The sequence below is a fragment of the Wasmannia auropunctata genome, unplaced genomic scaffold (genome assembly GCF_000956235.1).
Source record: "Wasmannia auropunctata unplaced genomic scaffold, wasmannia.A_1.0 LD336049.1, whole genome shotgun sequence".
Lineage (NCBI taxonomy): Eukaryota > Metazoa > Arthropoda > Insecta > Hymenoptera > Formicidae > Wasmannia > Wasmannia auropunctata.
The window spans coordinates 708,391-731,966 of record NW_012026841.1 but is presented as its reverse complement, the minus strand read 5'-3'; the positions used below and the strand labels follow the sequence as shown (position 1 = coordinate 731,966).

General features: G+C 27.9%; 2 protein-coding genes across 6 annotated transcripts in view; one reads left to right on the top strand and one right to left on the bottom strand.

Moving 5' to 3' along the window:
- The first annotated feature begins 6,333 nt into the window (after positions 1-6,333).
- LOC105451616 (elongation of very long chain fatty acids protein AAEL008004) lies at positions 6,334-12,534 on the top strand. Of its 3 annotated transcripts, none has more exons than XM_011692185.1 (7): positions 6,334-6,549; positions 7,932-8,008; positions 9,002-9,192; positions 9,641-9,724; positions 9,929-9,985; positions 11,591-11,833; positions 12,187-12,534. In XM_011692185.1, exons 2-7 carry the CDS (start codon positions 7,948-7,950, stop codon positions 12,343-12,345), a joined length of 795 nt encoding a protein of 264 aa, XP_011690487.1. In that variant the 5' UTR covers positions 6,334-6,549; positions 7,932-7,947; the 3' UTR covers positions 12,346-12,534. The 3 variants fall into 3 exon arrangements, with proteins under 3 accessions (XP_011690487.1, XP_011690488.1, XP_011690489.1); XM_011692186.1 differs by having other exon boundaries at positions 7,893-8,008; XM_011692187.1 differs by lacking the exons at positions 6,334-6,549; positions 7,932-8,008 and adding an exon at positions 8,545-8,819.
- A 2,743-nt stretch (positions 12,535-15,277) lies between these two features.
- LOC105451612 (elongation of very long chain fatty acids protein AAEL008004) overlaps positions 15,278-23,576 on the bottom strand; it is a 70,944-nt gene continuing 62,645 nt past the window's right edge. For all 3 annotated transcript variants that reach the window (XM_011692182.1, XM_011692181.1, XM_011692180.1), the window contains exons 2-6: positions 22,578-22,679; positions 21,212-21,483; positions 19,969-20,152; positions 19,712-19,833; positions 15,278-19,136 (exon numbers count right to left, since the gene is read on the bottom strand). In XM_011692182.1, coding sequence (XP_011690484.1) covers positions 18,879-19,136; positions 19,712-19,833; positions 19,969-20,152; positions 21,212-21,483; positions 22,578-22,668 — 927 coding nt within the window. In that variant the 5' untranslated portion in view covers positions 22,669-22,679 and the 3' untranslated portion in view covers positions 15,278-18,878. The remainder of the gene's footprint in view (positions 19,137-19,711; positions 19,834-19,968; positions 20,153-21,211; positions 21,484-22,577; positions 22,680-23,576) is intronic.

Genomic DNA, 23,576 nt, shown 5'->3' with positions numbered 1-23,576 from the left:
AAACATTGAAAATTTTCAATGTTTCAAAATACTTAAAACTAAAAATGTATTATTAGAAATATCAGCTATTGTGTATTGACGTCACAATAGTCAATTGTTAGCTATTAAACAAATAATTTCATAAATTACTAGAATTTTCTACCTAATATCGACGATAAGAAAAGTCATCTTTACTTACAAAAGCCATAATATCATTTTCTTCTTCTTTAAAATTTTTCGAAGAAACTTAAAAATATAGAAAGAAGCAAACAAACTGGCACATATTTCTAATTTAATTTAATTTAAATAAAAAAGAAACATTTGGTTTGAAAAAAAAAACAATCTAAAAATATGCGTTCGATTATTCGGTATACGTAGCAAACAAAAAATTTTCTATAGATTATTCTCGATATTAAAATATACAGAACATTCTTCTTATGATCTACCCGTGATAATCTCGCGCCGGTAACTTTTTTTTATTTTCCCGTTCGGTCAAATATATCAGGCTAAATAATTAGTCGTAGCCATGACCGTACCGTGCACAGAAACGGGTAAACGACCTACTTTTTCGACTGAACGGGGACGAGAGGAAAAAAAGGCAAGGAGAGGATGAACGGAACAAGTATCCATAGCATCTTGCTTTTATTATGGAGGTGCCGTCGAAGGTGCCGTTATATTTGATTTTGGTCCATTCTCGTTGATGCACGCATGAATGTAGTTAAAATTTTTTCGGTAGCGTTACCTCGCGGAAGTGCCAAATCCAATACGTGTGCTCATTTCTTCGTTAATGAAACGCGTGCTTAGAATATTGTGATATTTCAAATTTTAGATTTTTATGTCTTACGTACTTTGTTTAGAATTTTTATAAAAATGGTTTTTCTTAATTAAAAGAAAAATATTTAAAAAATTGCAAAACGAGCAAAATAGAACAGAATTTTAGAGAGGAAGAGATCAATTTCTATTGCATCGATTAACTGTTCTGAATCTCATTTCACTTCTCTATCTGGTGGTCTTTTTTTTTTCAAAATATAAAAAAAAACTTAATCTAGTAATAATAAAATAAAACCGCTTTATGTAACATAAGTGCGTTTATTTATCTATAAGATCTATTTAATAAAGAAAAAATATATTTAATCATTAACAGATTTTAATAATCATTTTTTAAAACTAGAGAATTCGGTTTTTTCAATACAACGGGGTTTTGAAACATCACCTGTTTTGAAAGAGCCGGATACTAAATTATAGCAAATAATACATAAATCAAAATATGTTAATGTCGACTTTTTCATAGTTGTCTACACCGGCTCATTTATAACATTAAATATAAAAACTTTAACCACAAAATATCTATGAAAATAAATAAACAAAAGAATTGTAACCATGTTCTTAATTAGACTAATGTACATAGCATTCGATTTAAAAAATACTTTTCCTAAAAGCTAATTGCAAATACAAAACCGTAAAGAAGTTTAACTCATAAATTTACTTTTTGCTGTAATAATCTTTTACCTCTCACTACGACAGCGCTGTTTTGACATTAACTATCAAATGCTTATGGACGTAGTTTTAGTGTCGCTTTCAAATAAAAATATTAAAAAATTTTTAGTTACATTATAATTGGTTAAAATATGAAATCGCTTTTTCAAAACATGACTTTTTCATGTTTACTCTTCCCTATGTGAAAAAACACGATTTTTTCTTTATTAAATAGATCTCTTAAATATTATTAATTTATCAGCTAATTGGAAATAAAAAATCAAATATTTATCTTTTAAATAAAAAAACGAATTTAAAACTTTCTTTTATTATGTAAATCTTAGTCATTATATATAAATATTAAGTAATAACTTTTTATTTAAAACATTTTTTTATTACTTTATTATTAAAAAAAACACTGATTGTAAACATATACATTTAAACTACAAACATTCTGTATAAAATATAAACAATTAAATTTACAGTCAGTATGTATGTATTGTTTTTCAATAAAAAAGAAATGCAAAACAAATTTATAAAAAAAAAGAACTAATTATATGATATAGTTATAACATTTCCTCAATAATATATTTCTTCCATAATATAAAAAAGTCGTCACTAATCATTTAAAATTATAATATAAATTATAATAACTTATTTCTCTCCCTCTCTCTCTCTCTCTCTCTCTCTCTCTCTCTCTCCCCTCTCTTTACGACTTTTCTAATATTAGTGAATATGTATATATTTTTATCTCTTTCTTTATTCATTCCATCAGTTCTTAGAATTGCAGACAATTTTCTGGCCACAGCTTCACTCAAAAATTCACGTGGCCTTTAACATGTTACTCGTTAAATCCGCTGCAATCAACTTTCTCATAGAAATAATTATTCGATTCGACATCGATCGACATCGAGGGCACTAATTCATCAACCAATCAATTCGACCAATCATTTCTAGCTGTGAGTTGTCGACAGCACCCCGACCGCTTAACCCACTGCAAAGAGATAATTCTACTTCTCGGCTGCAAATCGTTGACTTACTTCCTAAGGTAAGAACGATAGAAAGCAATGCTGTACATATATCCCGCAGGAAGTTTTTGCTCATAACAACCTCAGGTATTCGCGCCCCGTATTGGCCCGACCGCAATTGATCAGTCGTAATTATTTTGCATGCCGGCGATAAGACGCATTTACCACGCGTTAAATCACGTTAGCCACATGACGGCTATAGATGCATTTCCAACGATAAATTTTTGTCAGACCATTAAAGACGGAGATTGATGCGAAAAGAATTTTTCATAAACTTTATGATAGCTACCGTTATTAAGCTAGTGTTTACGATTCATTTGTAATGTCCGCGTTTTTCGTCCTGAATTATAAATCCGGTTTGAAATTTCGGATTTTGTAAGGACGATTAAAGTTCATTTCTTAAATAATTTAATTTATACAACTAAATTAAATTTTTTTTTTTTATTTTTTTGATAATTTTTGTGAAATTTTTTGAATGTTTTATTATTTATCATTCTTTGAATGTTTGTTTTATTTAAGTCGCGATTCTGATTTCATTTGCTATTAATAAATTACATACAATATTATACATAGAGCTCTCTCTCTCTCTCTCTCTCTCTCTCTCTCTCTCTCTCTCTCTCTCTTTTATTTATTTCTTATAATTTACGCAGAATCTCTTATAATTCTTATTGTTGTAACAATTTATAACAACATATAAAATAGTTTTATTTGTATCTTATTTCTCGACTTAATTTCTTCTCAGCATTAACTGTATATGTAATACAACACTGTATGTAAATTAATATAAAATTACTATATTGTAATTCCAATTTACAATTTTGCCATTTTTAACATTATCTTGACGATAGCTGCAGACTTTTACAGACTCTATCTCTTATATGATACACTCATAGAATCATTTTCATCATTTTTAACATCCGGCCGGCGTTGTCGAGCGTCCGGTTTTATTAAAGAAATAAAATGTTTTGGCGGCTTCTTCTAACGGTACTATCCAATTATTATGCTCTTATTCTGTGCACAAGTGTTAGAAATATAAATGACTCTGTGTTTTCCTTTCCTCTGTTGCAATAATATATCACAGTTCGACGTCAGAATATATATCTCTCCGTGGCAAGCATTAACATTCTATTCATCGAACACAATAGATATCATTATTTATTATATTGAAGAATTAATTAAGTACGATTATTTTTCAAATTAATTATTGACAAATTGACACAAGTGAAACTGTACCTAATCTAGATTTGTCATTTTCTTATTATATTTAAAAATTATTAATTAATGCTTTCTTCTATAATAACATTATTTGATAAATTTAGAATTGATGTTTTTGTGTGTAAACATGCAGTTAAATGTAAATGAACTGTAGATATGCAACGCCAAATAATACAAAAATAGTATTTTTTTTAACGTAAAATTTACATTTATGCAAATTACTATTACTATTGCATCGTTATTGTTACATCTTATTAGATATGCAAAAATATGCGTTGGGAAGACTTTGCACAAATGTAAATCGAATAGACCTTTTATGTAAGGCATATAAAAAGTTTCTATTTCTGTAACTTATTGTTTAATTAAATAACGGTCTTATTAATTTTAAATCTCGTAATTGTGCAATTAAATTGTGGCCTTATTAACATTTATGTTAATAAAATATATTAAATGCTTAGCAAGCGTCATGTGATTACGTAAATTTACTTACCGATTGTGAGCTTTAGTTATTATTCTTTTAAAGTAAGAAATTCTCTCAAACACACACACACACACACACACATCTATCTTCTTAATATTTTAAATATGCTATTCCTTATTTTGTCTAAATAAACTTAAACACTGACCTATTCTTTAAGCAAAAAATTAATAAAATAATAAAATATACAATAATAAAATACATAATAAGAAAAATATAAATTTATAGATACACTCATATGTAAATACTGGAGCGATCTTTTTTCCAGGAATGGTTACCATATTAGAAAATATTCTATGGATGTTAGATGTTAACGTTTCTCAGATGTGACATAAATTTTCGGATGAAATGATATTTAATTCAAGTCTCGGATAGCTTTTATTGTATGAGGTACGTTCATACTCAATACTGCTTATTCCGGACAAACAAAAAATCGGTATATTTGAAGAAATATTTGAGCCTTTTTCTCTGCTTATTTTTAAAATAACTAATATTTTTTAGTTTTACTGGCATTACAGTTATTGGCATTAATAATATTTAAACCGCACATACATTATAAATATATTAAAAAGAATATCAAAACTATAAATTTAAATCTATAAAATTAATTATTTAATCATTATTTGTATTATCTTTAGTTTTTACAATTTGTTGAAGTTATTAGGCCTTAATTTTTTTTAAGAATAAAAGTTTAATTCTTGCTAATAATAATCTAGTTTAATCTAGGATGTGTCTCTATGTGTCTATTTTTTTTCATTTTAAAGTAAATTGAAGTAAATTCGTACAGTGTATTTATAATACTAAAATTAATATAATAATTATTACATAACACCAATCTTTGAGCATCGCCATTATCAATAATTTTTGCCTTTTAATTTATTTAAATGCTAATATATAAATTATATGAAGAATCTCACTGCCGTTACGTATAAATTACAGCATTATTCATGTCATTATTCATAAGAATATTTCCTTTCTCAGACGATCGTATCTTACTTATTCCGGTTAAATATACAACGTCAAACATTTGAACGATTTCGTAGCTTCACATTTCAAGACTCTTCAAAATTCGTGGCTGAATAATTAACTAATTTACATTTTAGATATTTTATTTTACGTGTTCCTAAACATGAATTTTCGTACAATTATGTGACATGTCATTCTTCTATTGAATTCATTATGGGTTTTTCATTTTTTTTCTTTTTTTGTAAAACAATCAAAGACAAGAATGTATGCAGATGCACGTAACAGAAGCGATAGCGCAAGGAAATAGCACTTGTTCTATATTTTTTTATTAAAAGTTAAAACCAAAATCGATAATATTCATAGACATACAAATTTACCTACGTCAACAGATTTTATTTGCACGACGCAAAATACATAAATTTTATTTGCACGACGCAAATTACCTGTGGAGGTGTATTTAATAATTATCTTTAATGCATTTAAACATTAATCGAAAGTTCCTAAATTAGAACGTCACTAGAATCACAAATAAAACTTACGCGAATTATGTTGCAAAAGAAACATATCATGTATTAATTACACAACATTTAGAAAGAATAAAATTTTAATTCTCATCAAACATTTAATGACACAAAAGAATATCTAAAATTGAAAATAAAAAATGTTGTTATAATATAAGCTTCAAGTAGATAAAAGTAAGAAAACATTTGAATTACACACAATTATTTCGGGCTGTAACTATTCTTAATTATCCCTAAATTTTTCTTTTTTTTTTATTTCTTTTTTCTTTTTAAATTATGTTTAAATTGTTATCTACTTTTTTTAATTATCAAAGTAAGCATTCTACAGTTTACAGTACGTGATACACGTACCACGGCGGCGTAGCATGTGCCCTTGTATTTCGACGTAATCGCGGTCATCTTCACGAATTCCTCCAGCGTTCTCCTTTTCCTTAGTGTCGTTTTTTGCCATTTCCCCCTTTTACGACTCTCATGTAAACTTCTTGCTTTCCTTCTGTTTATTCCTTTTTTCCCTTCTTTTTATTTTAATCTTATCAAATGCTATCTAACCGGCAATTGAGTCATACCGTTTTTCCATATTATTAGACTATCGGCATTCTTATTTTTAATTATCGCCGATGGTCGATTGCGTTACTGCAAGTGGCGGTATTCCGACCGGTGGGGACACCGTTTGTTGGGCAGCGGTCTTCCTGGCGGCGTTTAACCATCGTGCACGATCAGTTTCTGGTAGGACGCGTCTCTCTTCTCATCGGCGATCGGAACCGTGAAGCAAGTCGTATTCAAAACTTTCCCGGTGTTCAAGCGTGCTGATCTCGAGAGAAGGTCGCGGTCACGAGGTTTCTGAATTCGTGAACATAACATTCCCGCATTCTTTTTAAAAGAAGAGGTGAGCAAAAGAAGAGGTGCTGTAAAAAATTTGTGTTTTAAAATTTTTGTATTCTAACGGAATTTTTTAAAATCAAACCTGTAATACAAATTTATGATAGATTTACATCAAACTAATTGTTCTTACAATTAAAGAGTTTGTTGCAACACTAGTTTAATTTTATTACACTTTAAAAAAATGGAGAAAAATAAAATCTAAAGTTAAAGCAACTTAATTTGGTTGTTACAAAATGGTAGCTTACTGTTGAAGCAAACTTTTCAAATGTTTAATATTGAGACAAGAGCAGCGTTCTAGCGACAGTGCGCTATCAGTACTTTTATTTCATTTTTTTTTTTTTAACTTTAATTAGACGGAAATTTCAAAATAAAACAAGGACAAAATAACGTAATAGTGCTGATAACGCGTTCCCCGAACGTAGCTAAGAACGAAAAACATAGCCATTTGTAACGACCGTATTCGTGAGCTAATCGCAATATTAGAAGAGACAATAAAGTTAAATTACTGTTTGAATTAGCAATTATAACCGGATTAGTAATATTATAGACCAAATTTAATACAAAGTGTGCAAGGATTTAATTAAATATTTGCACATTGTATTTACAAAATTTATGAGAAGCAAAAAGGTAAATAAATAAAATTTTTTAAATTATTTTATTAAGAGAATTTCAAATATATACAATATATATTTACATTTTTATCACCGGAAACGTCAAAAGTTATGTCTATAGATACGATTATCGTTGCAATAAACAACTTTGTCACGTATATTGAAATAGGTTTGCATAGATGACGTGTCTTTTATTATATATATTCATATATAATTCTCAATGTGTATATATACAATATTTAATATAATTTTTACAGAAGAAAGGTAAAAACTATGTTAATAGATTATTTGTGCGAGAATATAACTGTTGTCAGTACGTAAAAAATCTTAAATTAGAATTGCAAATGGCTTCTATGTTTTTTTGTCATGTATAATCTATTCTCGTTCAAATACAAAGACACAAATGTTTTACTTATGTAAATATAAATTTTTATAATATATTGAACTAAACTACAAAAGTGAATAACACAATAAAAGCACCTTCTATGATCGAAACCATGGATCTCGGTGTCTAATAACATTTCTATATAAATTTTTTTTATTTACATAAATAGGTGTAGTAATCAAAATTTAGTTTTAATAGTATAATTTAGTTGTCTTTTTTACGTAATTTTTATCTTACTCTTTTATTTTACAAATTAATATTTAAAAAATGTTTATACTTTTACATTACAAACAGTAAGTTCTAGAGTACATAAAATTGTAGTGTTGTTATATTTCTTTACACATATTTCAGATTTTCTCATATAAGTCAAGAATTATCTCTACTTTTTAGACATTGTATCATCAATATGACTAGTCTCATCCGACTTGTTGTTAGCAATTATAACGAAGTTATAAAAAATGTCAGAGGTAAGTTATTTTTAATAAAGAAGTAATATAAATTTATTATTAAAAATATACAATTTATCTGTTCACAAAAAATACTTTCCCTCATGAATAAACTCAAAATCTTGCAAAATATTCTAACTTATGTATTTAAAATAAATTTTGTATTTTGTATAGCCATATGAAAAGTATGTTACGTAATTTTGACTATTGTATTTGTAATCTTACAATAAGTACTAATATGTACTAATGATGTCAATTGTAATTTTAATTAAATCAACATGATTTAGTTTCTCTGTAAAACTTGCGAAACGCTTTACGAAATTTTAAGATTGCATAATTAATCATGCGATCTAGATACTTTGCATTATATGCAAAACATAAAAAAATCTATAAAAAAATGTGTAAAAAAAGAAGTGTTGTTGTGAACGTAAATGTAAAAAAACTATCAATTGTATGCTGGCAATAAGAATTATCTATTATTCTATAAATATTTAAAATCATGTAAAATGAAGATCATTATCGGCATTTCCTACAGATACTCACTTAAATTATTACCGCGGAGTTCCAAATAACATATAAATAAACATGATTTTAATTTTAGTCGTTCATATAATTAGCGTACTTCATGTTTTCGTATATATTTCACTTTGTTTGCTAGGCAAATCACATAAACTACGAAACGTAATATAATTTTTTTACATCGTGTATAATGATGCATACATCATAATGCTAATATTTTATGATGTAGTAACTGAAAACATAATCCGTTTAATATTTCACAAAAGATTAACATAAATTTTAACAGACTATTTTTGCGTACATTCTGCTATAGGTAAACTATTTTATATTACCCTAATATATTTTATTCTCTCGCATTGAATATAATTGATTAATGCAGCTGTTATGCACTCACCAATACCTATATATACACAATACAAACATATATATAGAAAAAAAACATTTTGCTTTTGAAAAATTTGCCGAAAATAAATAAATTACATTCCTCTATGACAGATCCAATGGTGGATACTTGGCCTTTAATGGAATCTCCAGGTCCTGTGTTATGTATTGTTAGCGCGTATTTGATATTTGTCTTAAAAGCTGGACCAAAAATGATGGAAAAAAGGCCAGCCTTTCAGCTGAATAACGTTATGATCGGATATAATGCATTTCAAGTACTTTTCAGCATTTGGTTAACAACTTTGGTAAGTTTAACTTCTTGTAAATATAGTCCCATTTCATTAGTGTTTAATAAGTGTTAAAAGCAAGAAAAACCTGTAAATACACAATCACGATATATAAATATTCTATTCCACGTTTTCTCATATTTTATATTCGAAAGAATAAATAAATCGCTTTAACACTATGTGATATGAATAAGCAGAAAATAATGTTCTAGATAATATATAAGTAATTAATTATACATGTGTTCAAATGGATAATTTATTAACAATCTTAATTTATACATTTTTATATTATTCAAACTCACATAATAATTTACGGATAGAACTATATTTAAAATTGCACAATTAAGATCAATACATGTAAAAATTAAATAAAATGTAATTTTATTAAACTATCAATCAAACTATGAATTTATCATATATGTTTTGAAATATGTAATAATCTATATAAAATATTCGTCGATTTCAGATATTGGACGTCGATATTAAATATTTATTTTTCGCTCATGGATATGATAATCATTTATCACCTGACATAAATGTACAAGTAGCGGTAAATATCTTTCTCGTAATTTTTAACAATATTGAATTTAATTTTAATTTCAACAATTTTAATATATTTCTCCAAATTATATATAATTTTATATATATATATATATATATATATGTATATATGTATATATACATATATATACATATATATAATTTTAAGAAATATTAAAACTGTTGAAATATATAATATATATTGGATGTATAGATGTCACGAGGCGCTTGGTGGTATTTTTTCGCAAAAGTCATCGAACTTCTTGACACGGTAAGCAAATATTTATAACAACAAAATTAAATAGTTAAAAATTAGAGCGTTTAACTAACTTTATTTCTATTAAGATGAAGAATTAATAATAAGACAATATAAAGTGTATATCATGGTTCCGTTATCGATTACAAGTGACACCATTGTTTTGCCACTTACCCAACAAAAGCTATTGTCAAACATTTTGAAATATGACACATTTGCTTAACAAGCGTTTTGTTAACTCGGTCATCGGGAAAGCATTCGTCAATTGTTCGTCGTAACCTCTAATAAATTAAACAATCTCTTTTAAATACTACTATCTTCTTCAAATATAATATTAGAATATAAAGCATATAAAAAGTGTATTGAATATTTGAAACACAAAAGCATATTCAATGTAGAAATAATACACGAATTCATTGCAAATAATATTTACAAATGTACGACTAATAAAAATATAATTTAAAAATTGTTTTAAAAAATCTTTTAACTTTTTATTGTATGTAATAACTGAAGGAAGGGGCGAATACGAGTCAACGCAGTAAATAATGGGCGATAATAATTTAATACAATTCGTTAAGACAAAGAAGACATTTAATTTATAAATCCGTACGTTTCGGTTTTTTTTTTAATGAAAAGATTATAACAGATGGATATTATAAGTTTTGTATCTCTTTCTTTTAACTTTTTAACTGTTTCTTATAAATAATTTTTTAGACATCTCTTTAAAACAAAAATTATTAATAATGTTATAAATTAAAATATAAATAAACATATATTTTTAGAAATATAATATAAAAAAGCGTTTAAATAAAAATCTTAAAATTTAAAATAGAGAGGAGAAAGGCCAATAAATGAGCAAACCAAAATGTTGTAATTATATAATTTTATTCAATAAAATTAAAGCGGAACATTTTGAATTTACTAAATCTTCCTTCAGCCTCAAATTTTTAAATTATAATTTATTACATTAATCCTAGTTGGAGAATACGCAACGTTTCCTTTCCGGTGTAACTATAAGTAGCAAGGTGACGTTAAATTACGTCTTAATACTGTCTAATTAACATTGAAGAAAATTATTATTAAGATATTATTAAGACGTCATTTAACGTTTTGTTACTAAGATCATTGTCTGAAGTTGTTATTCACCTTTTTAGACAATTATTGATAATTAAATTCAATTATTAAATGAGTTGACAAATTAAGTCCATGAGGCCTTTTTCGCTCAACGTGTTTTTGGTAATTGGTTAAATTTAAATTTTTCTGGTCAACGTCTTTTACCAATGACAGTGGTCGGCAACAATCGATCGTATTAATTTTTTTGACAGATTGATTTGTTTCGAATCTCATGTCATTGTTTGTTACGTAATTTGAAAATATGTATTTACGGCTGAAGAAGGCTTACCATTAGTAAAGTCGAAACGTTCCACTTTAATTTCATCAAATAATATTATATAATATAATTATATTACAACATCTTTGTTTGCTCGTTTATTGGTATTTATTTTTCCTAATTTCTATTTTATTCTAAAATACGAGCCAATATACAATTTTTATTTAAAAAATATTAAATAAAAAATCAAAAAATTGAAAAATGTAATTTCTAATATTTTATTGTTCAAGGTATTTTTCGTTTTGAGGAAAAAGCAAAATCAGATTACTTTTCTTCATGTTTTTCACCATACTATAACGGCTGTCTTCTCGTGGTGTTATTTAAAATTTTTGCCTGGTGAACAAGGCGTTGTCATTGGTTTCTTGAATTCTATAGTCCACGTCATTATGTACAGTTATTATCTCATTGCGGCACTTGGCCCTAAGTATAAAAAGTATCTCTGGTGGAAGAAATATATGACTTGGATTCAGCTGGTAATTACTTACTTGTTTCTTATGCAATTAACTATACCAAATAAAATTATTTTTTAATATCTTACTATTACTTTAAATTAATTAAAGATTTATTAAAGCTTTTATAACATTATAAATACATAATATTTTTATATTATATTTTATCATATTTTTGACATACCTAATATAGGATTTTGTGATATTTTTTATTTATTTTTCTTAGATATTATTTTCCACTATCGTAAACAGTACTTATTTAACTTAGTTTTATTTGAATGATTTGTCCAATTTAATATACAGATATTTCGTGAAACGTTTCTGTACAAATCTGTACAAATCAAATTTAACAACTAAAATTCTCTTTCAAATTTCAGACGCAGTTTGCTTTAATGTTAGTTTACCTAGTACTAACATTGATCATGGATTGTCGAACGCCAAAAGCTCTAACTTATTTCTTCGTAGTAATGATAATAATCTTTATTTATCTATTTAGCGACTTTTATCGTCAAGCGTATAAGAAAAAACTTACTTAATAATGAATATTTTGTGTCACACAACGTAAATAATCAATAAGTACAAAACAAATTATTTAAATCTACTTATGTTTAAATTTTATGTAAATAATAAAGCTATATATTGTTTAAAAAATATATATCCTTATATACAAGGAACAAAATAATTATAACTTGCATTGCAGCAATAGAAAATTCATTGAACATCAATTATTGTATTATTATATTTTACATTAAAGAACACAAAGAAAATAGATAATTATATGCGCATGTGTGTGTATAAGAGATCTACAAATTTTTATAATTTGTAAATCTATACGTTTAAATTTCAATTATATGTATATATGTATTATATAAATATATAAAAATATATATATATATATATATATATACACATAAATAAAAGCTTGTAGTAAATAGTAAATGTATAATACACACACACACACACACACACACACACACACACACACACAATATATATATATATATATATATATATATACATGTACGATGTTTTTTTTTACAAGAATTGTTCATTTTGTTATTCAATTTATTGAAGCATTGAATTCTTCGTAATTAATTACTATTGCCATAATAAATAATTTTGTTAGTAATAAATTATTTTACTGCATATTTATTTTTTATAGAAAGAATAAAGCTTATAACATAATCACTTTTAACAAATATCATAATATAGAAAAGATAGCTAAAAATCTATATATGCAATTATCAAAATCTTAAATTATCCTTTTAAATTTTCAAATTTTCTTCTTAATGTAAATAATATCATAATATATACCCTACAAGTATCGTAAGATGTATATCAAAGATTGATTTATTTGGTTGAAGAATAAAATTATTGAAAAACAGAATGAAACATGTACAAAGACGATTATCGAGGTAATTTGTCAGAAGTTTATCACGATTTCTTAAAAAGAAATTTATTTTAAATAGAAGGATAAAATTAATTATTTATTCATTAATAATTAAGAATAAAATTAATTATTAGTAAAAAAGGGTTAGCCAACATTAAAAAATTATCTAATTTTAATTTGTTCTTTCACAAAAAAATAATTTTCTTAATGTTACGTTTTTGTTAAGCATCGCTATTTATTGTTAAATAATTTATTAAGTAATATATTGAGAATTTTAATTTTCATAATGCTATTGGACCATATTATATTTATACTCAGACATATAAGAATTTCCAGTGTTTATTTAGAAATGCATATACAGTTAGTTTATATTAAATACATGTTTTATTAACGTATACATTATGTCAGATTTAAAATTCGATCTTGATTAAATTTTACAGAAAAGAAAAATTAAAATAGCCTTTGTTAATTTGGAGGATTTGATTTAATCGAAATCTTAGATTTATTAATTAATAATTAATATAGGTTAATAATACAGAAGAAAGAGAAAGAGTCATTAACGTTGAAGTAGAGTTATAATAATGTTGTGTATATATGTGAACTTTATTATATTATATATATATATATAATTTTCCTTTAGATTTAAATTGTACAACGTGTTTGTATTCTGTAATTACATGAGATATAAAATATAAATTCGTATATGCAATATTATATGGATAAGAATATATAATTTATTGTTCACACTTGATATATTATCCAAATAATATACCAATCCAAGCAAAATAATAAATAACAATAATGTCAAACGTTAATTAAAATAAATTGTGATTGAAAAGTGACTTTTAATAATCATTTTAAAACTATTTTAACGCAATTTTAGTGTCATAATAATTTTCTGTTTCGCTTGGTATATGATACATTAATGAAAAAAATAATATATATGTATATGATATATAATTAAATATAAATTTTTGAAAATATATTTTTGTACCTTAATTTTAACCCCAAAAGACACCCCTCCACGAAATGGCAACATTTCTAGTATTTTTTCCTATCTTAGTCAAAATTTCGGCTCATTTGATTGGGCTAAACGTTTGATCTATTAAGATAATTTTACTCTAAGAATGCAAAAAGATTCGGCAAGTTATAATAATATAATTTACGCAAATAAAATACTTTTAGTAAATTGGTCAGATGAATTTTATTCTTTAAGGAAATATCAAACTCATTATGTGATACTAATCATTTATCAAAATTAATTTAAATTTTAAAAAGATATTTCAAGCATAATTTAGTACGCCACCTTGATACTTGTTTGTATTACGCGCTACGCATTCTGTTTAGAATAGGTCACGCCCATGATTTATTTCATAGTGCCGTGGCTCAATTAATTTGTGCGTTGAAGCTGAAATGAATAAATAACGATACGCTTTGTGTGTCTTCTAAAGCTTGAATAGTTTCCCTCGCGAGATTTACGATCGAGGAACGTGACAAATGTTATGAGAAAACACATTTCTTCCATACAAAATAATTATATTATTGGTTCATCAGCCACCGTATTAAGATGCGACGTTTACTTATGTATTTAACAATAAGCAACGACGAGCATTGTATTCATATTTCATATGAAGTAGGACTCTAAGAGAATGAAAATTATAACCGTGGATAATATTTGCGGGCAGCAGTTCTCTCTGTAGAGGTGTGCGAATCAAGCATTTGCATGGTCGAATCGAATCAAATCGAATTTTTATAACATGTTCGAAATCGAATCGAATCTCTTTAATTCGAATACGAATCGAATCTGAATCAAATTTTTCCAGATTAACATTAGGCGATCGATTCGAAATCGAACCATTGTTGATTCGAAATTTTCGAACTATTCGATTTCGAATCTTGAGGATTAGAAAACAAACTCGAATCGAATCTACTGTGATCCGATTCGATTTGATTCGAATTCGAACTATTTTAATATCGGTGATCAAATCACGATAGTCATATTTTTTCTTTTTTCAAATAAGCAAAAATCAAAATTTATAATTGTTAAAAGACAAAATAAACAATTACAATGCATTATATTAATGATATATACTTTTATTCTATAACAAATTACACGCATAATATATAATATACAAAATTACGGTCGATATAATTAGTTATCCGTCCATACAAGGCCGTAGCTATAGATGCAATTGGTATAGACTGCACATTCCAATAAAGTTGTTGCTATTGGTTTAGAAAGAGAAAGGCAGCTTGGTGCGTTTCGTTCTCTCTTTCTCTCTCTCTCTCTTTCTAAAATATCAGTAGTGGGAATAATGACACATAAGATTAAATATCGCCCTTTCTATCGCCTCCTCTATTGCACTCCCCACCTAAAGCGAGTTAAAGAGAGACACTAATACGCATTTTACGTTCTCTTTCTAACGGAGCACAGATGCTAAGATTAATTAAGATAGGGGAAAGATAGGGAACACGCATCTATACCTATTACACATCCATGCGGCGTTTGAGCAATCGACCAGTAGTTCTGAAACTGCGATTCTCCTATCGGAAACGAATCACTTGGAAGTTAAAAGAAGCACAAAAAAGCGATTGATAATTTATTTACATTAAGAATCCCATTTAAATATTTCTAAACCGTACGCCAAACCTTATGTATATTTTATTATCCCACGGTATACTAAAATTATTATTAAAATGTAAAATGAGATAAAGGAAAAAGAATCACGACATTTTATGAGACACTCAGCAATCGATGCAAATTACCAAACAAACTTAAAGCCATATTCTTTGGATTCAATTAATCATTTTTATTTTGGATATTGACGCTCTTCACGGCTTGCATCCGAAATTGATTTTCCTACATTCAGAGATTAAATATTTGTTAATAATTTTTCTATGCATTTTTTTCATTTGCATTAAAGTTAATTTTCAATTTCTATATAAAAAGTTAGTTTATAAAAAAATGTAATAGAACAGTCGCAATCTATTGCAGCGCCACAAATATACTTTTATCACCAAAGTGATTTAAACAACTTTAGGAAGAAGCTTTAATAAAGCAGTATAAGCGTCTCTAATTAAATTCTTTTGAGAAAACATTGATCTAGAGAAGTTTAAGTAAATAATTTTATAAAATAAATTCTTGAAATGATGAGGGTGTAACAAATTTTATAAAATAAATTCTTGCAATGATGAGTGTGTAACAAATTTTTTTATATAAAAAATAATTAAAATCGAAAAAGTATAGAAAGATAAACATATGTTGCTTGGGTTAAGAAAAATCCAATTAGAAAAATATAAATGTTAAGTAAACGACAAGAAACTACAAATTTTTGGATACCTAGTTTGTTTAAACTTACCTAAATAATACATATCGAATTTTGCAAATTAAATGTTACGTATAGTTTCTCATTTGAAAAGCAGTTATGACAAAAAAGAAAATTATTTTTATAAATTGTTCCTCTCTGTTTCGTAACTACGTTCAATTAATTGACATATTTATGAATATTGTTAATATCACGTATCTACGTATCATTGTTATTCTATTCAAAATAACGATTAATCATATATACTCCTTGTTCTTAACAAGACCTGTCCTCTACAATTGTTTGACATACAAATTTGATTATTGACTTGTTCCGAACACATTTGACGTGTAACCTGAAAAACCATTATTCGAAATTGTTTTGAACGCATGTAGTATACCACGCATACATCCATTATGTACAAACAGCTGCAATAATGACGTCTAATGAAGATATTCTCTGAAGATAGCAGCATTCTAAATAATTTGTTTCATTCGACCATCTTTCGTCAATCGGAAAACTTAATAAATCCCAATTGTAAAAATTTTCGTTTTTTATACTTGTGATTTTGAGATAATTCTACAGCTATAGCTAAAAGTTATGACTTAAAATTTTATAAATTATGCTTTATTTAAATGGTATATCTTATATCTCTTAGAAATACATCCTATATCTGTTTAGTTAAATTACTATAATAATTAAAATGTTAATATAATAGTTTATTGCTAAGAATTTATTGACAAGAAAAAAGTTTTTTTTTTACAAAAAAAATGCAATATAAGATAAAGAATATATATTTGAGATTATCTCCAATGGACTTCATCATTGCGTTGTATCGCACATCACGCGTGTAAGGATAGCAAATATGAATCACTCTTAAATGTAATGCGTTTGATTTCCATGTTTTAATAAACGACTTTACCCCTCATACTAATATTATTAACTATTGATTGCGCATTTTTTAAACAAATACGCAAAAGAAAACGACGATGCATAACGATGAAATGTGTATCGCCCGATTGCAAGATGATAAATGTAAAGAGAAACGTCAAATGAAGAAAGATCTTACGTCCTTGTAAATTTGAAAAGTGCACTCTTGAAAATATCTCTCTAAATTCTTCATCCATATAAGTTGATTTATACATTAAACAACTATCGTAAAACTGTAATAATTAGAGCACGCATTATTTAATAATACCATCATTAGTATCGTGGTTGAGTCTAATCGTGTGAGTCTAATCACAAGATACGTCGCTTAACAAAAAAAAGATACATAAGATACAAAACTATTAGTTTGCCATTACAAGTGATCCACTCGTTTCCGTTCATATTCTCCGGTAATTCACGATTACATCGTTGACAATTAAATCGATAATTTTATAGCAATTGTTGTCAATTAATACACTTACTGTCGAAGTGACTGTGACCCAAAACCGGCTGTGACAATTTTTTAGAAACGGAGATTATGACAAATTGTGTGATGCTTTAAATTCGAATACTTTTCGGTATGTATTCTCTGGATTTTATGAAAAATGTAAAATTCCGCGGTGTTCTTGTATACAAATAATATTGCTTCAAAAAAATAATAAAATAATATTGCTTTAATTATGTAATAATAATATGCTTTATATGACATGAGTGATACAATGTGTTATACATTCCGAAGAACGATCTTTTCGTAGCAGTGAAAATAATTTTAAATTAATTTATAATACTGCTTATTTGCAATCTGATAACGTATAAAATTTCACCGTAAAATATTGCGTATTTTGAAAACGCAGAGGACAGATAATACATTTCTAGTCTGAAAAGAATTTTGATTTACGAGATTTAAAAATCTGCGTTTTTGAAATCGTAAATTTTTAAACTTTGCCGATAGTTTGTTAGATTAGCATTTGAAATTATCAGTATATAAATAATATAAATAAAGACAAACAAGAACGCGAATAACAATTTTTTCATTATTCGTCCATTTAAATTGCATATACATACAAAATGCAATGCGAGTAGGTGTTCTACGCTCTAATTATGCCTAATTATATCCTTGACGACTTAGCCGTTCGATACAACTTCGTCGCCATCGTATATACAAGAAAATACGTAATGAGTGGATCGCTTTCGTTTGTCTAAAAAGTTTGAAAATTCAATCGTCGAGTGTAGTCAGATGCGTGTTTAGTTTTGCGCGGAATGTCCGGTCGTCTCTGTCGTTTTCAGTTTACGTTGTCTCTTTGATGCGCGTCGAACGTCCTAGCGTGGAACGCAGCTGCGATACGTCGGCTAGATTAGCGAGATAGAGACTGCAGCGCGATTCCAAGTGAAATGGTAGTGACCGTCTCATTGCGATCGCATCGCCTCTTTCCTCGGCCGCACCGGTTTAGTCGCTTTTCCCTTTTCCGTTCGGTATCTCATCGCTGCGCACTTTCTCCACGGCGCCGTTCGCTTTGGATTTCTGGATCGACGGCGTTGCGCCGTCGTTTTCTTTCTTGGGGGTATAGGCATTATTGTAGAAGTCCGAGAACAGGAAGTAGAAGAACATCGCGTTCGGCAGTACCAGCACGACCGACCATCTCGGATAGTTGCAGTCGTAGAACAACAATAGGCAGTTGTGTAGGAAGGCCAGACAGAATTGGGTCTGTCGAAGGAAAAGAATAACGTAGATAATGATTTATATTTTATTTATATTTATATTAGTTTTAAACACTTGACACCAAGCCTCTACCGTGTCTCCTGATAATAATTTGTCGATGAAACAAATTATCAGGATAGACGAATCGGTGAAAATTGCAAAAAAAAAACTGGCAGTCATTGAACAACTTCATCGATTAAGCATTCGCAGGGACGGAGGCTTCCTTATGGAGCTCTTCACACTCAGAGTTCCTTGTAGATGTGGAATTTCCCATCCGGAATTCGGGTTTTTTTTTTAATATTTTAATTTTTGACAAATTTTAAGAAATTTTAAGTGATTTGACAAAAAAATTATTAAGATTTATAACAGTATAAGTAATTTATATTATTATTTATTTGTAAAGAGAAAATATATAAAAAGAAATTTAAAATAGAAAATATATGTAGAAAATATATTTCGCACATACAACAAAAAAGATAAAATATTTGTGTGTTATTGAAACCACCCCCTTTCCTCGCTTGGATGATACCCAGAAAAGTCAAAAGTCTCCGTCCCTGAACACTAGTTCATTTGCTACGTACCATTTGTAGGGTAGTAATGTACTTTTTCCACCAGAGATACCGTTTTTGCTGATGGTGAGGTAGCAATGCTGCCAGAAGATAATAAGTGTACATGATGATGTGCACAAAGCTATTCATAATTCCTGCAACATATCGAATCATGTATTCGTGAGTCACGTATGATTCGATTCATTAAAACAACGAAAATGTTCAAAGAGAGAAATAAAAAAAAAAGGAAATTGGATCATTATATTTCACTGCAGTCTACTTCGACGTACCTACGAAGACGCCATGGCCACCAGGATAATACTTCGTAGCGCCCCACGATATCATTGGCATCACGGTATGATGGTACATGTGAAGAAATGTGATTTGTTTCTCCTTCTTGCGCAATACGAAGAACACCGTGTCGAGGAGCTCTGTGAGTTTCGCCAGAAAATAAATGTAAACGCCTCTTGCGACCTGTAAACGAATGTCGTGCAGGAAACGGATGACGAAAAGTCAATTGGCAGACACATTCTACCTCTCTTCTTATCGCGCTAGAAAAATTTACGATATTGTCTTGAACAAATGAGAATATTTCACATTCAAACCGGGAAGATAACGAGACAACGATATCTTTCAAGTTACATGAGTAAAACAACGTAAAATGTCGAGATTTGTAAGTTATGAATATTATAACTTGAATATATTATAAATAAAAATTATAAGCTAAATATTATAAATTTATAACAACCCGGGAAAAAATATATATGTCTTATATGAAACATATATATATATATATATATATATATATATATATATAAACATATATAAAAATATATAATTATATATAATTATACATAATTCAATGCGAAATATGTCCATACATATCCATATATGTTTCTTTTCTTTGCAAAATTATTGTTTAATACAAGAAAAATAATAATAATAAAAAGAAAACATAAAAGATAATTAAAAGAATAATTTTTGCATTGTTTTTTTTACAAAAAATCAAGTTTTAAGAAATAATAAAAAATTGTTCATATATAATTATATATATATATTTTTTTAATCATTTATGTATAATTTTATATAAGTAATTTTTCTCATTTCTTCAAACTTGATTTTTTGAAAAAAAACAATGTAAAAATTATTCTTTTAATTATTTTTTATGTTTCCTTCTTATTATTATCATTTTTTTGTATTAAAGAATAATTTTACAAAAGAAAAACATATGTATAGATATATATGGACATATTTTGCATATAATTATATATTTTTATATATAATTATATGCAAAACTTGTTATATGAAAAACTTTCTTATGTGAAAAACTTTGTCCCGGGAATTAAAAACTTAGAGATACACGTTTAGCGATATCTTTCAAGTTACGTGAGTAAAACAACGTGAAATATCGGGAGATTTAAGTTATAAATATTTTAACTTAAACGTTATAAATAAAAATTATAAAATAAATATTATAAATTTATAACAATACTGAAAACTTAGAGATATACATTTATGCAGCATTTTACATACTCTTAGAGGATACGGTTTGTACGAAAAATCCACCCCCTCGCATGTGAAGCTGTAATTATGGAAAAATATGGCGTCCATGCCTTCATTAAATAGCCATGTGCTAAGAAGAATCTGCAAAAAGTTATAAACGACTAGAGTGTTTTTTAGTTGGTACGGCTTCCGGTGTTCCATGTTTCTCGGGCCCCATGACAATACGAAATAGAGATAGCCGATCAAGATACTGAGGCCGGGTACCGGTGACGATATAAGAAACCAATCCCTGGTTCGAGGATCTGAAAAAAATTTATACACAATAAAAGAGTTATGAAATCGGATATGCGGATTTGTATGTTGTGCTTGGTTTTATCAATGCATCTTTTCTATTTGCGATTATCCCTATACTTGTCTTTAGCGAATTGGCAGGAATTAACATAAAAATCCAATATGGATTATCTGAAAATAAATGATATCTGAAAATAAATGATGATCTGAAATTAAATGATTAATTGAATGAATTTCAAATTAAGTTGTATACGTACAAATAAAGACGTAATCTTTATTTTTATCAAATTTTTTTGAATTATAAAATACGTTTTTTTCTTTATTGTTAAATAACTGATATACTGAATTAGAAGACGCGTCGTGGTATCTTCTTAATTTTTTAAAATAGATTCTCATGTTGTATAGATTCTATTGTAATTCTGAATTGCATATCCATAATTAGTTATACTGCTGATACCAAATTAATAAGTGAAAGCAAATGAAGTTATCCTCAAAAGTAAAGAGATAAAAGAGTGATGAAGTATTTTTCGTGCTCGATTTTATTAATGCATCTTTTCTATTTGTATCTATACCTATACTTATCTTTAGTTTTAACTAATTGGAAGGAATTAAATCCAATATTGATTATTTGAATAAATAATATTAATTGAATAAATTTCAAAATAACTGTTTACGCAAAAACAAAAGCGCAGTTTGACGTAATCCTTATTTTTTATCAAAGTTTTGTTATAAATTCCGTTCTTTTTTTTGTTAAATATTAAATAATTGGTATTCACTATTAGAAGACGCATTATTCGTTGTTGTTGTAATTTTTTAAAATAAACTTTCATACGATATAGATTATATTGTAATTCTGAGTTGCATTTTCATAATTAGTTACACTGTTGATAGAAGATTAAGCAAGTGAAAGCAAATGAAGTTATCCTCGAAAGTTACGAGATTAAAGAATGATAAAGTAAGAGAAACCATTATGAGATTAATCAAATAAAGGAAAAATATGTAAAATCAAAATAGTTACACGTCAACCTGTATCGTTTCGATTATTGACAGCACATAATCAGAATCCAATTCGAATGTCGATATCTCGTATATAACGCAAGCTTACCGGATAAATCGTGGAACAGAAATTGCCAGTATCGCACTACGGAGTTGTTGTAGATGTTAGACATCCTGTCGATTGGCGCGGTGACGTTCATTGGGAAGTCAACTGGAAACACGATTTTATGAGTTTCATTACTTTGCGTATATTAAGTTTCCCCGCTGTCGTGAATAAATTGATTTAATTATATATTCTTACTCATTCAAAACAGTTTGTGGATAAAAAAGAACATTATTAAGCATACTAATATCTATAATTTATATGGCAGTAACGCCTAATTCAAAGAGTCTATGCTCCGTTTTCTAAGATAAATACAAATAAATATGAGTCGCGACGCATGCATGCGTTTCGAGGGGGCGTTTAGCGTCGCCGTTGTACGTACAAACCGATAAGTTTTATCATATAAATCCCACATATCTTTGTGTGGTATTTTTATTCGCAAATAAAACGTCGGACTCGTCATAAAAACAAATTCTTGCTTTTATAACGTCATTAAACTCGCGGAGGCCCTAATTGGGTTAACGTGGCGTTCCCTTGCGCAAGATGCGCGATTTACCGATTGCTGAAATCCGCATCCTTTCGACAAATCCGCGTGCGCGAACCGGTTCGCACATGTCTGGAATGATCCGATGTGGTCAGAACGGCGGGGAAAAAATAAGGCATCGCAACCACCTGTTCATTTTCGCAGCCTCTAATGATAGATTCGCATTGCTACTTGCTCAATGGCAATGTTACACCGTTCGAAAAATACGTGTAATCACGTATGTTTAACATAGACACCGGGAATTTTTTTTCCCCTCGATGATATCATTGAGAACGACAACGGATTTATTCGTCCGTGCGTTTACTCCTAGCTCGCGTGCGCCAAGTCAATCTCTCGTCGGTCTTTCATAAACAAGCCATTCCTCCAAAGCGAATTCGGTTGAACGCACTAGTGCGCACTCGGTGCGCACGTTAAAACCGCGGTCGTACATAAATATGTATGTTTAATACAAATATATAAGA